At 38.9% G+C, this 14,184-nt stretch overlaps 1 protein-coding gene across 3 annotated transcripts in view; it reads right to left on the bottom strand.

Annotated features, from left to right (window-relative positions):
* Window positions 1–477: 477 nt before the first annotated feature.
* The window catches only part of LOC148658459 (maestro heat-like repeat-containing protein family member 1), a 53,663-nt gene continuing 39,956 nt past the window's right edge, over window positions 478–14,184 (bottom strand). For 2 of the 3 annotated variants that reach the window (XR_015940076.1, XR_015940078.1), the window contains one exon: window positions 1,373–1,402. Coding sequence is in view for 1 of the 3 variants with exons in the window: in XM_088639689.1 (XP_088495815.1) it covers window positions 1,290–1,402 (113 nt within the window). In the remaining 2 variants the exon portion in view is untranslated. Of the gene's footprint in view, window positions 1,403–14,184 lie in introns of all 3 variants that reach the window. The other variant, XM_088639689.1, reaches the window with a different exon arrangement.

Raw genomic sequence — 14,184 nt, 5'->3', positions numbered from 1 at the left:
AATACAATAATGTTCATTAACTGGGGAAGGAATGAAATGACCTTTTTACTCTTGACAACCTGTTAATTCTGCACAGCGGCAAGCACAAACTGCAGGGTTCCTCCAGACTCTCAGACAAGATCTGGTGATCAAACCATAGACTGTAAAGACCATGCAGTGAGATTAAAGAAAGAGCTTGAGAGTGTTTTTTGTGTGAGAGGGCCGTTTTCTCTAAATTAAATTTAATTATGAAAACACATCGTTTCAATGCTGTTAAGGTTAATTTGAAGAAAAAACTGCTTCATAAAATAATCTTAGAAGGTCCATATGAGAAAAATATTAAGACATAAGATGGTGTTTACTTAAAGATAATCAATTTTCTTCCTTTATCCCGTGAGAATGGCACAATTTTTAACTTAATAATGATGATTTTCTGATGATTGTTGCTACTTTAAGAAACCAGCAAAGCTGTGTTAAGTGCTTATAATAAAAGGAAAAAAAGAAAAATACCTTGATCTAGGTCAGAGTCAATTAGATATGTATTCTTGGTTGGAATTATAACAAGAGTCTAATAGCCTGGTGCTGTTATAACACCTCCTGGTAAACCCATCTTAAAAATGGTTTGTTTTAAAAATCCATGTATTTCATCCACAGCTGAAGCATGGTTTGAGATTAATTAACAGAAAAATCTTATTTTCTCTTTTCATAATCAAGTTTTAAATCATATACATTTTACTCAAGGAAAGCCTTTTCTTATGGGATGTGCTGACACTAAACTACTGTATGTCATAATTACAATGATATATTATCCTGACAATCATCTGCATGCCTTCTGTAAATGCACTCCAATTGTGGTCTGAAATTATATTAACTCTGTCTAGCATACTGGGCCAATGCATCCCACTTGATGTGGCTATATATGCCTTTAAGAAGATCTCAGCAAGCTCAAACCCCCCAAACATGTTTCAACCTTTCACTTTTGTCATGTACTGTACCATTGCTAAAAGGGTTATGTTACTGAAATGGAAAGATAAAAAAAGATTTCAATTCAGTTTTCTTGAATTGTTTTAAAAAATAAACTAACACAATTCTTAGCAAAGTCTTTTTACTACAGCAGCTGCATATTTAACATTTCTTTTGTGGGCAAGGATAACTTACTTTCAATAGAATTTTCTAAATATATCTCCTGTTAATAGACTGACAATTGCAAATCAATACTGTGAGACACTCAGATCGTTCCACTTGGTGTACCTTATTTGCTATGCTAAAGGTTACAAATTTCCTGGTAGATTTTCAGCCAGACCAACTGATCAGTATATTGAATCTTCTTTAAAGAGAAACAGAAATCTTTCTTCACCTTGACAGGCTTTACTGATAGCCAAGCATGAGCAGAGGCTCTTCTGTTGCTGTTGCACTAGGAGGCCTGAAACACAGAAATTTACCAATCAGACCTACAGCACACACAACAGTCAGGAGACTCTGAAAGGACACAACATCATGACAACTTGTTTCCTGGTGACTTTCATAAGTCTGGCAAGGAAGAAACTGGTGCCTTGACTATTCTGCTGCAGTACTAAAAATGGAAGCGTTTAGTACAGAGATTTGGAAGATGTCTCATACAGGCTGCCTAACTGTATCCAATGAACTCAGCCATTTTACATCATGTTAAATATGGAGAAACACCAATTTTATACTTTTTTACCATCATGAGATAATATGACAAAAAATGTGCCAAAGTACTTATCATTATTATCATAATGGAATATCTAATAGGTTTATTCCATGCTGAAAAGAGAAGAAAGAAAACACAACGTTTCGGCCATTGAGCCTTCTTCAGGTGTGGGAAGAATGGAATATCTTCTGAATCAAAGCAATTTCAGGTAAAACCAGAGGAACTTTATAATGTCTAAACTCATGTTTACCCTTTAATGTCTACACTCTTACCAGTGAAGAAAAATGACAATACTCTCTTAAACCCCTCCCCATCTACTCATGCCCATCTACTGCCCATCTATTCTATCTACTCCTTGCAAACTCCTTGCAAACTTGAGGGAACAGTTCTGGTAAAGGCTGACAAGGACAGGGAATCTCTTTATCTGTACAAAGAGAATATTAAATGACGTTGTGAACTTCCACTCCACTAAGTGCAAAAAGCCCCTCTGTGACAGTCAGCACTGCATTACAGGGCAGCTGTTGGGAGCACACACTCATCTCAGGATTAACTTAATCTATTGAATATTGAGGTTTGACACCACTAGTGTGAATTGAGGCTGACATTTGTGATGTTGTATATGAAGTCCCCTGCAGACAAGTAGACTTAAATTTACAGTTGGGACATGTTTGTGTTTATGTAAAGATCTAAATTACCCCGCTTTATTCCAGTGTTCATTATTAAATGAATCGGACAAAATACTAGTTGCAAAGGTAGAAATCCTAGTGTGTTTGCTGCTAGACAGCAGTCAGTGGTTTAGGACTGCCCCCTTCTCCCTCCGTCAATTCAGAAGACAATCCCAGGTGATCCTCACTCACCAGGATGCTGGCCATGTCCTTAATGAACTGGCGGACATTCAGCTCCTTGTCTTGGCTGAAGTTCTCCCCCAAAAGCCCTGTGATAACAGAGGAGCCCATTGATACAATAGACTCGCATAGAGCTGTCCTGCAGGCCTAAATAAATTCAAACCATTTAAAGCAGGTTTAATCTTCACATAGGAGAAAATTGAAAGATTAATTTTACTATTTAGTTTTTAGGGAAAAAAGAATATTGCATGGCGTGATATACGATAATGAACACATGAGAACGATTAACATAGCGTGACAGACTTGATACCAAAAAAAAACTGTGTAAATCCAACAATAATATAAAAACAGGAATAAAGGAGTAGAAAAAGGAAACCAGAGTTGTGGAGGAGATAGGAGAAGAAAAAAGAGAATAGAAAGAAAAGAAGGTAGCAAAAGGACAGAAGAGGGAAGACACAGTCAAGGTCTTTCATATGTCTGGGTCGAACTGCAAGTTCTTAAGTTTAAAAAGGGTTGCCAGGCAGAATAAAATTTCGCAGTTGAGCCACAGAGGGAAAACCTATTTTTTTCAAGGTAGAGTACATCCCTTATCCTGTCAGTTAAGGTGGGTACAACCGGTTGTTTCCAATGGAGCAAAATCAATGTCTCAATAGAATAGTGGAGAAGGCCAGTGTGCCTAACTGAATATTTGATAAAATGTGATTATGATGGACACCAAAGATACCTACAGTATTAGAGGAGAGGGCTCGAGGGGCGCATCTAAAATTTTTGAAAGAGATTCAAATATAGACTTCCAAAATGAATCCAGTGCTGAACAAGAGTACATGTGGACCAAAATAGCAGTTTGCTATTTACCAAACAAAATGAGCTAGAACTTTTTCGGTACAGCAATGATAGTATTTGTAAGAAGAGTTTGGATTTCAAAACTATAAAATAGTGAGGGTAGTGATGTTTACTTCCAATTTCAGCACACCCTTTGTCAAAGACTTGGTGAGAATTACTGGTCTGGTAGGTTTTCTAATTTATCCTAGAGCAAAATGACCAATACATCATTGCAGCCTGAAATGCATGCTATATTGATTTTTTTTTCAGGATTTTGTCACTGGTCTCCTCTTTAATAAACTTCTGTAAAGAGATGGGAGAGAGGACGTTTTCAGAACTCCAAAAACACCACTTTCCATTGGAGTCTCACAGAGATCTCCACATGATATATGGTTCCATCATGTTGGCAACAGAGAGCGCCTCAAGCTCTAGTTGCAGATCCAACTGTGCAGCAGAGGTGCAGACCAAGCAGATGTCTGTAGCCAGTTACTGATTGACTAGAGTGCCCAGAGCTCCCCTCCTCTGGCCTCTGCTCTCAGACCTTGCAGAGCTCAATATTGTTTACCTCTGCTTTGAGTTCCACACCTTGACCTAGCTTGGGGTTCTCCCTGATCTTAATATATCCCTTCTAGTTTTAATTATTCAAATGTACAGAATAAGACTATCCACAATGTCGATGTGTAAAACCAGCAGTCTCACTGCAGCAGCTGATACTGACCATCTCCAGGAGTTGGGCCTTGTTTTTGTTTTCAGCGAGAGCTGATAATTCTAACAGTGTAAGTACTCCCTTGGTTTTGGAAGATACTGTCTTTGCACTTTATTTGTCTCCAAAAAGTTTATTTTACTTAAAAAGAAAATGTTGAGTGGATTACATTTTATCAAATTTTGATTGCCCAATCAGCCCAAACAGTGTATGAAAGTGTCAGAGCTACTGTAATACCTGAAAAGGGTGTGAGATACTGAGTCTGATCCTGTTTAAAGACACATTATAGAAAGGACCCTTTAAGATTGTACCCTCAGGCCTTTTGTTTTTAATGGAACAATAAGGTTTTGCCTACCTTAGTGGTGAAATGTTGTCTGACTTTGCCAAAAAGGTCAGTCTCCATTCTCTATTGCAGGAGCCCTGGTGCTTTGAGAGCAACATGCCCATAGCAAAGGATGAGAGCGATGGTAAAATCACTCTGCAGGGAAAACCAACACAGTGCAGAAGGCATCTTCTCATTAGCCATTCCAGATGCTTGCTTAATTAGAAAGAGCTGTGAGCTTCAGTGTGAGTCCTCATGAAACGTCCACAGAGAGGTGTTCTCAATGTAAACTGAGGAACTATGCTGCACTCAGAGCTCCTATGCTGACTGAATGATTGAATGGAAATAATAAATTAGTGTCAATTTTCCAAAGGTTTAAAAGACCTTCTCATTCTGCTTTTCAATAAGTATGTAATTTTCCTAAAAATGCTACAAACAATGCAGTTAATATTGAGGGATCAAACTTTTATTTCCCTTATTTCACTAGTTTGCTTTTAATGGAGTTTATTTAACTAAAGTTCGGGAGGGACAACAACCACGCTCAATCATCCCCAGCTGTCAGCAATTAGCAATCACTCCCTTCGTCCTTCCTCCACTGAATGCTATAAATACCAAATGTGATATCTCCCTCTCCCTCTCGTACTTTTGCATCCCACCTCCAACCCAACTCCAACTCTGCAGCTGCCCTTAGGTTACCCTGCGGGGGGGTCCTGGCCTCCTCGCCCTACGGCCAGGAGGTCGGCCCTCAGCCAAGCGGGTTAAGCCAAATATTCACTCCACAATAGTTCACCACGGTTTGATTTTGGGGCATTGTCATTCCTCATGAACTGTGTAAATAATGGAAAAATGGAACTACTCTGAACATATATGCCAATGTAAAGGGGGAGCTGTAACTTAACGCAGCCATATAGAGAAATGGTTAAGGGGCAGGGGTGGAATCCCACAAATTTTGAGGGCTGGTACGCACTTCATTATAATCACAGTAAACGCCCACCTGCCTTGCGCCTTGCCATGCCATACAGGGGATGGTTATGTTTTAACAGGACACATAATCTAAATATACAGTTTATCGGAAGAAGTGTGTGTAATCAAACAGAAAACAGCGGAGCTCCATTCTTTATAATGAAAGGAGACAATAATAATTGGGGATGTGTGCAGTAAGTGGAGCTGAGTGTTGTACTTACTGTACGTTCCTGACAATTCAGAACACATCACGGATTTAGCACAGCACAACTACAGTATGATGAAGGACAGAAGTATTACAATTATAATATTGATGACTGGGGCATCAGCTCATGGTTAAAGTCAATGTTCTGCTCATGGAGTGGTACCCTGGCTCAATTTGTATTGGTGGGTTTGGTCATATTGTTATTTTTTCTCCTAGTCATATAATGTATTAAAACATTATGCACCAAGGTTACCACATCTATGATGATAGTCCATTCTGAAGACAAAAAAACATCAGAATGCTTGTTACATTTGTTTGTGTAGAGCATGATTGGAAAATGTGTCAAAATGCTCTTGTCTCATCTTACCATACAACCTGGTTCCAATCAAAGTTCCAGTGATGTTTAGCACTTAAGTTTGTGGTTTGACGACAGCAGAGGCTTTCTTCTGGCAAGCCTTCCAAATAGTTTGTTGGCATGAAGGTGTACAAAATTTTAGTTTTGGAGACTTGGTGACCCCCGGATGCAACCAACTCCTGCAATTGTCCAACTGTGATCCTTGGAGAAAGTTTTGCCTGTCGAACCATCTTCCTCACTGTGCATGGGGGCAAAATACACTTGGATCCTCTTCCAGGCAGGTTCACAACAGATCCAGTTGTTTGAAACTTCTTAATTATTGCCCTAATATTGGAGATAGGTATTCTCAGGTTTTAAGCTATTTTTATAGCCATTGCTTGATTTATGAAGGTCAACAACCTTTTGTCTCATTTAATTTTTGTATTCTATGATCTTCCCCATATTGATGGATAACTAAGGTTGTTTGGCCTGCATGTTACCTCATATTTATACCCCAGTGAAACAGAAAGTCATGGATGACCACTTAAGAGTTCCTAAAGACTTAGGTGGGTTTAAAACAGGTAAAATATGAATGGGAATATGAGTTAATTAGATTTTGTTCATAGGAATTTCTAGGGGTGCCAAGAATTATGACACCTGTGTTTTTGAGAAAAAATGTTATATTTTTCTTTAATTATTTTACCTCACTGAAAGGTTAGATTTCTCTCATATTTTCAGTGTAAGATCAAGCTGATAAACAACAATGACATTTTTTCCTAGCCTTTTTTGCTCATCTTTACCAAGGGTGCCAATAATTCTGGAGGGCACTGTACACAACACATTTGTGTTAGAATGAGCCAAGGAGAAAATACATCTCAGACTCCATTGGAACTGAATGAGTTTCTGTCGGCTTTTTCCCTCCGATTAAAACTATTACTGCAAGTTTAAAAAAAAAAACTTCACTGAGAACAATGTGCCATTACATTAGGAATGGGCAAGTCTATTTATTAAATCATTGAAATACAAAGAGCAGGTTTTTTACTGATCACTGAATACCTCAGTTCTATGCCGTGTGGAGACTACTGTAATTTTCTAGAAGATTGTGCCAACTGACAATTAAGTGTTCATAATAACATCTATACATTTTCTAGCCACTTCATCTAATTCAGGGTCATGGAGGAGCAGGAGCCTATCCCAGCAAGCAACAGGTGCAAGACCGTAGAATATTTTAATTAGTTTCTTAAATAATATTTTGTGATTTTGAGAAAGATTTCTAAGTGGTTAAAGTCAACATTACAAACTTTTAGGTGAAAAACGGTTTCCTTAAATTTTTTTCACATTCACATCTTGTCACTTCCTAGACTGACACATTTCCATCCTCACAACTCTGAGCCTTTTGGAGTGGCTCAAGAGTCAGATGACTTTACCTCTCTCTCCACAGGCCTCTCGTACCGAACTCATAGGAGAGCGTTCTGAAGCACATCCCTCACAGTGTCCTGGCGAGAGACGTGCTGGACTGCCACACCCACACACTGGCACAGGAAGGCCAGCGGAGATCAGAGTGAACACTGAGCTCAGGAAGCTGCTCTGTACAACAGCACTGAGTGAACATGACAGTGAGGGAAGTTTGGATCCCCTAACAAATCACCCACACATCATCACCATACTATCAGCCTACCTACACACTCACACTCTTTAGAATTTAATACAGAACAAATTACTAGTCAGAGTCTTTGACCTATACTATATCTTAACTCTTATCTTTCTGAAATATTTTCCAGAGATAATTATTCAGGGGATAAACCTTGTTTAGATGCAGGATGTCACAAACAGGGAGCTATTCCATTCACAGACAGTACATAACATTTCAAGGTTCTTTTGAAGCTTAGTCTTGGATTAGACTCACCTTTCCCTCACTGGTAGAGATGAGTGTGCAAATGCCTCTGTTCATGGCCTTTGTGAGGCTGCAGGCCCAGGTCTCATCTGCCACTGAACTCAGGGTGTTAGACAGGGGAGGCACTCAGTCCCATATCAGGATGGACAGTGGACACATTCAGACACCATGTTGTAGAACTGCACAGGTACTGTACAGTGTTAGCACAGGCAGTTCCATGAGCTCCTGCTGAGTGCAGGAGAAGAAAGGAAAATGTGTTCACATTAATCCACAGGTACATAATGTAGGTGACCAAGCATAAGACAGCTGTCATTCTGTCATTGTTTAATGTCTGACATTCCTTTAACAGGAAGAACATGACTTTCCCCAGCTGTGCCAGCCCCACATTTAGTATGTTATCAAATCCCCCTCTCTCAGCACATACAAAACACAGGCAATTTTGCAATTGCTCCAAGAGAATGTCTATCTCTTGTGATTCTGAAACACAACAGAACAAGTGTTTAACATTGTCATAGTATAGAATGGAACTGCACAAATTTTATTGATGTATAAAAGACACCTAATCTGATCAGCTGCAATCCTATAGTACAGCTCTAGAAAGTACACTATAGTTCTGGACATGATATGAAGACTCCCTCAGATCTTGGATTCAAAGGAAAAAATATATATATATAATCATTTGGAAGTGTAGCAGAAACAAATGTCACAGTGTCTTTTTTCTGAACACAAGTTGCAGTGTAAATTCATGATGGTCAATAGTATACTGTACTTACAGTTCCTTACTTTAACGCAGCCTCAAACTCAGCCTAACCCAGCTCTTCAAAGATCAAGAGAGTCAGAGATCACTCATAATAGAACATGTACAGGAAGAGCATTACTATGCTGATGGAAAAAAGAAACGTAACACTTCCTCCTCCACACCCTGTCCATCCATTGTGTGTGGAACAGGCTGAAGAGTGACTCATCCATAAAGAGGAACTGATGCCACTGCTGACGAGTCCATCGCAGCCTCTGTCTGGCCCAAGCCAGTGAAGTGTGACGTCTAGGAGGTGTGAGCAGAGGGCCTCTGACAGGTCCCCTTGCTCTAAGGCCAGCAGCATGGAGCCTCACTGTCCTGTCACTGATGCGGGCATTGTCTCAGCAGTTTCAGCAGCAGTATGGGTGGCAGATCTGAAACAATCTCTCAGATGGACCAGTCTGATGTGTCGGTCCTGCTCTGGTGTGGTCACTCGAGGGCGACCGGATATTGGGCAGTCATCTGTCGTGCCGGTCTGCTGAAACCTTCTCTGCAGTCGGGACTTAGTGGAGCAGCTTACTCCATAGTGTCTGGCAACGTTGGCACATGATATGCCTGCCTGCAGCATGACAATGGCCCTGTCCCTTGCTTCTGGTGACATTCGAGGCATCACGGAATGCACAGAAAACTGTGTGGCCTTTTTCTTGCAGTGACCTTTGAATTAAGCTTTGAATTAAGGCCTTTTTAAAGTGACCTGATCAGGCATTGCTCCACCTGAACCTTGTTGGGTAAAAGTGCACTTAACGAGCTTTCGTGTGATTGGCAAGTTGCAATGCCTTACTGCGCAAGCTGTATTGCTGGTCATAGGGTGTAAAACAAAATGACAACTTTTTGTTAAAATATATAAGCTATAACCATAGCATTCTCATTCCAGAAAATGTTGCGTTTCTTTTTCTCATCAATATATATATATATTCTCCAGAAAATGAACTTCAACAGGTTGAGCCACAGCATCTGGCAAGAACAACACAAAATAGAGACCAAATAAATCTCAACCCTGTCAGCTCTCTCACTGTATTGTAAAGAAAATTGAGTGGAAATGCAGGGATAGAGACATGAAGGCCATAACAAAGATATGCATATTCAAATATAATGTGTATATTTTGCAGACCTGAAATGTATCTATACAATTAGATCTATAGTTAGCAAATGTAAAATAAAACAGTTTTTTCTTCATGTGAAAATTATTTAATGTGTCAAAACCTGGAATATCTGTATATACTGTATGTAAACAAGTTGTAGTTGAAGCCAGGTGACAGAAAGTATGATTTAATAGGATCTGTAACATCTGTAGATACCTGACCTGACATGGGTTCATTCCTGAATGGACTTGAGTGCATTTCAAACAGAGACCTGTTGTATGTGACATTTCAGAAACAGCCATTGTACCATGTGTGGAACTATTGTATACTGTGTAATTCTAATGCATATGGTCACTTCTAAGTACACATCATGATAATAAGAGAGGGTGAGCAGAGCTGTAATAGGACTATGTGTTTAGGCATTATTGCTGTAATACTTCACCAGTATAGCTTGTTGCTTCTGAAACCTCAATTGGATCAAAATGATGATTCAATATAATTTTTACCAAACTTTCGTTAATCTTCTCTACTCTCTTTAAACTTGTCTCAACCTTAGCATTTCCCATTAAATCTTATAATAACTCAGCCCACAGGATCGTTATTGTAACCTTAAACAGCCCTTAGCAGGGAAAGATTTTTCTTACACTTAAAATAAGATCTCGTCATGAGACTTTACTGCAGAATCTCGTGGTGGGATTTGCCTTCTCATTGTCCCCTGACACTGAGGTATTATGCACACCTTAAGACGAACAGAGTCCCAGGGTCAGACTCCGTTACTCGCTGCCCCACCTGACATGGAGGGTCTAGATCCCCTGAGCCAACCAGGAGCATATCTCCCTGAACCCTTATATAGGGAAATTCTGTTCTTAAGACAAAGATTAATAGTAAACTACAGGTCTCAGTATTAACACTGTTGATTTTACTAATTCTGAAACACGATCTAGACACTGATATCATTAAGAAATTACTCAAAATTCCAGAGAACACAAAAATAGGCAATGTTATTGTTTCAGCTTCTGGATAGACACCTAGCAAATGATCACATCACTATGTGTTGTTTATCTACAAAGAAATTAAGGAAATATCACATCACACAGAAAATGAAAATGAATTATTTCAGCCTGAAATGGAGAAGATTGTTTGGAGACATTAAAGACATGATCCATCTAGTTCAAGTACATTTTCAAGACCAGCAACAATTCAAGGACCTGGGGACCAGTGGAATTTAACACGAAGAACATCCATGATGTAAAGCAGTATTTATTATTTACTCCTTAAGTTGTGAGGGCATGGAACCAATTCCATAGACACTTTAAAGATGACAGTGTGGGATCCTTTAAAAATGATTAGATGGCATTATTGGATTATTAATCTACTAACAAATAAAAAGACAACATGGGCCAGATGTCATCTTTCTAGTGACTTATGCAGTTAAAGTTAAAGAACAGTGTAGTCACAGACCATCAATGCTCTTTATTTATGTACTTTATTTTAACTTCAGTTCTTTAACCTCTCTGCTTGTTTGTGTTTCACTGCATCAATTTTGGTGAATTAAAAGGGCATTGCTGTGTCTGTCCCATTTTATTGCATTTGTATTTTTTTTTACCATAATAAGAAATGAAATATTGTATAACGTTTTTCTGTGTGACACAGTCATGAATTTATTTGCATCAAGAAGTTCCATGGAAAAGGAGGAAAAGTTGTGCATTCAAAAAAAAATATTTATCAAAGGCAGTGACATTTAATAAAATACTCAGGAACAGAGAGTGCATACAGTACATTAGTCCTTGAAGTACAATACTGGAAGTCAATGCTGTAACTGCTGTAATTCACTGGAAATGCTGCTCCTTTTAACTCTATTTGAATGTTTGACATGGGTGTGTAATAACCTACTGTACACACTCAAATAAAACAAATGAGTTTATTTAGCTGTGTCCGATGCTTTGTGTCAGTTTTATGTTTTAAGGCTTTATTATCTGCTTTATTTATGGCTGTTTTTGACCTCTGTTCTGAGTTTATTGCCCCTCTCTGCTAGCTGTCTGTGGGAGCTGTCTTACTTCCAGAGTAATTATTTTGCAATGCAAACCTGAAAGAAGGCCAGAACTACGGCTTGCCTGCCTCAGTGCATGAATTGTCACTCAGACTCTTAATACAAATTTCAATTCAGTCGCAGAAAGGCAGCCTTACCTACTTGTGAATTTATTGTGGCACGAATTAAACATACAGTATCAGCAATTGGGTATGACTTGACCATTTCCAGTCTGTAGGAGTCATCCTGCTACTGGATGCAGGCGCTGCGCATGTCTAAAAAGAAAGAGCACATTCAAGCTATGAAAGGTCTTGTCTTTTATATTATATTTTATATTTCTTGCTTATTATTCAGTGGCGTGTACTGTGCAGTGTATAATAACACAAAACGTTTTGCATTTTGTTGCTTTAAACATTGCAGTCATGACACTTTGAAATGGCAATTAATATTTCTAATATACAGCCTGCTCCACACATACGAAGCAAAAAACAAAAAGAAGTAAATAATATGAAAGAAAAATGGAAACTATTATGTAAGTATTCAACCCTTTGCTGTGCCAAACACGAGCAACTTTTTAGGTGCACAGAATGAGCCACATAATTAGTTGAGTTGTCTCTTTCTATGTGCAATAATAAATAGTGTTTCGCATAATCTTAGAATAAATGTTCCTACAGTAACTTTCTAAGGTCTCTCCGTCAAGTAGAGAATTTGGAGCAAAGATTTAATCACAAAGACCAAGAAACTTTCAAAACAACTCAAGAGATAATTTTGTACAAAAGCACAGATGACAGGAAGTCTGTCCCTTCCAAATGAGCAGTTTGGAAAGGTCAACATAATCTTTTTTGACAATTTATTCTATAATCAAGCTTTATTATCCTCTAGGGGAAATTTATTTTACAGCACAGTCAAATACAACAATGAAAACAAGGAAGATAAACTTTACCATGAGAATTCAGTACATCAGTATTTTCATGATATAAGAGAGTTACTTTATATTGTTTGAGAGGGATATTGCAGCAATTATGAAAGATCCCTTGGTATTTCCCAGATAGGAGTAGTGTGAATTTACAATGGAGAGGTTGAAGCACACTCTCCATAATAATAATAATATAATAATTGCTTACACTTATATAGCGCTTTTTCTGGACACTCCACTCAAAGCGCTTTACAGGTAATGGGGTCTCCCCTCCACCACCACCAATGTGCAGCATCCACCTGGATGATGCGACGGCAGCCATAGTGCGCCAGAACGCTCACCACACATCAGCTATCAGTGGGGAGGAGAGCAGAGTAATGTAGCCAATTCATAGAGGGGGATTATTAGGAGGCCATGATGGGGTAGAGGCCAGGGGGGAAATTTGGCCAGGACACCGGGGTTACACCCCTACTCTTTTCGAGAAGCGCCCTGGGATTTTTAATGACCACAGAGAGTCAGGACCTCGGTTTTACGTCTCATCCGAAGGACGGCGCCTGTTTACAGTATAGTGTCCCCGTCACTATACTGGGGCATTAGGACCCACATGGACCGCAGGGTGAGCGCCCCCTGCTGGCCCCACTAACACCTCTTCCAGCAGCAACCTTAGTTTTTCCCAGGAGGTCTCCCATCCAGGTACTGACCAGGCTCACACCTGCTTAGCTTCAGTGGGTTGCCAGTTGTGAGTTGCAGGGTGATATGGCTGCTGGTATAATGCTTTTGGCCTTCTTTACAACCATTTGTTTTTAGAGGATATTTAAGTTGTTTTGATTTGTCACAAATATTTTGCTACTGTAGATATTTTCACGACTTTTACCAACGTATTACAATTAACAGTACTGATTTACTAAACCAACAAGTGAGACAGCATATTTTGACACTTTCAATAAGTTACTTATAGAAAAGTCGTTAATTAGTTCTATCTGTCTTGAAATAGCTGTGTTGCCTAAGAAAAAAAGTGCCTCCTTTGGCCTTTTTTATTAATGGTAACACAACATTTGTTCCATCTCAGGTTTTTGGCCTTATGTCCTAAGTAATTGTATTCATTAACAATTTCTACAGTTGACCAACCAGGTTGGATGGGTGTGGAATTGTTCCTAAAATTAATTAAATGTCCTTTGTTTTAAAGACACTTAACTTTTTAAGAGTTAACCATTTAGTAAAATCATGTACAACGGGCCCATGATATTTTCCTAATAATATGACAACAACTTTCCATAAGAAGACTTAATGCAATGTCTTGTCTGTGTGTTTGCTCTTACAAGTATAGGTGTACGGTACAAAATGTACAAAAGGAACTAAACACTGCCTTGTAACTCCACAAAGCGTTCTTTTAGGTAACTAAAAATGTTTCAGTTCCCAGAGGTGGTTTGTAACAAAGTATTTAAGTGATACTGTAAACATTTGGCAAAAGATTTTATAGTCAGACAAGACCAATTTGGACCTCTTAGGTGTAAATCCAAAGTGTTACATCTGATACAAATACAACATAGTGCATCTCTCAATCAACACCATCCCTACTGTCAATACATTGGTGGCAACATTGTCATTGTTCTGCTTCTAAT

Source organism: Lepisosteus platostomus, chromosome 7 (assembly GCF_059453375.1).
Source record: "Lepisosteus platostomus isolate fLepPlt1 chromosome 7, fLepPlt1.hap1, whole genome shotgun sequence".
NCBI lineage: Eukaryota > Metazoa > Chordata > Actinopteri > Semionotiformes > Lepisosteidae > Lepisosteus > Lepisosteus platostomus.
The sequence above is the reverse complement of the archived record's forward strand: the minus strand, read 5'-3'. Positions and strand labels throughout refer to the sequence as shown.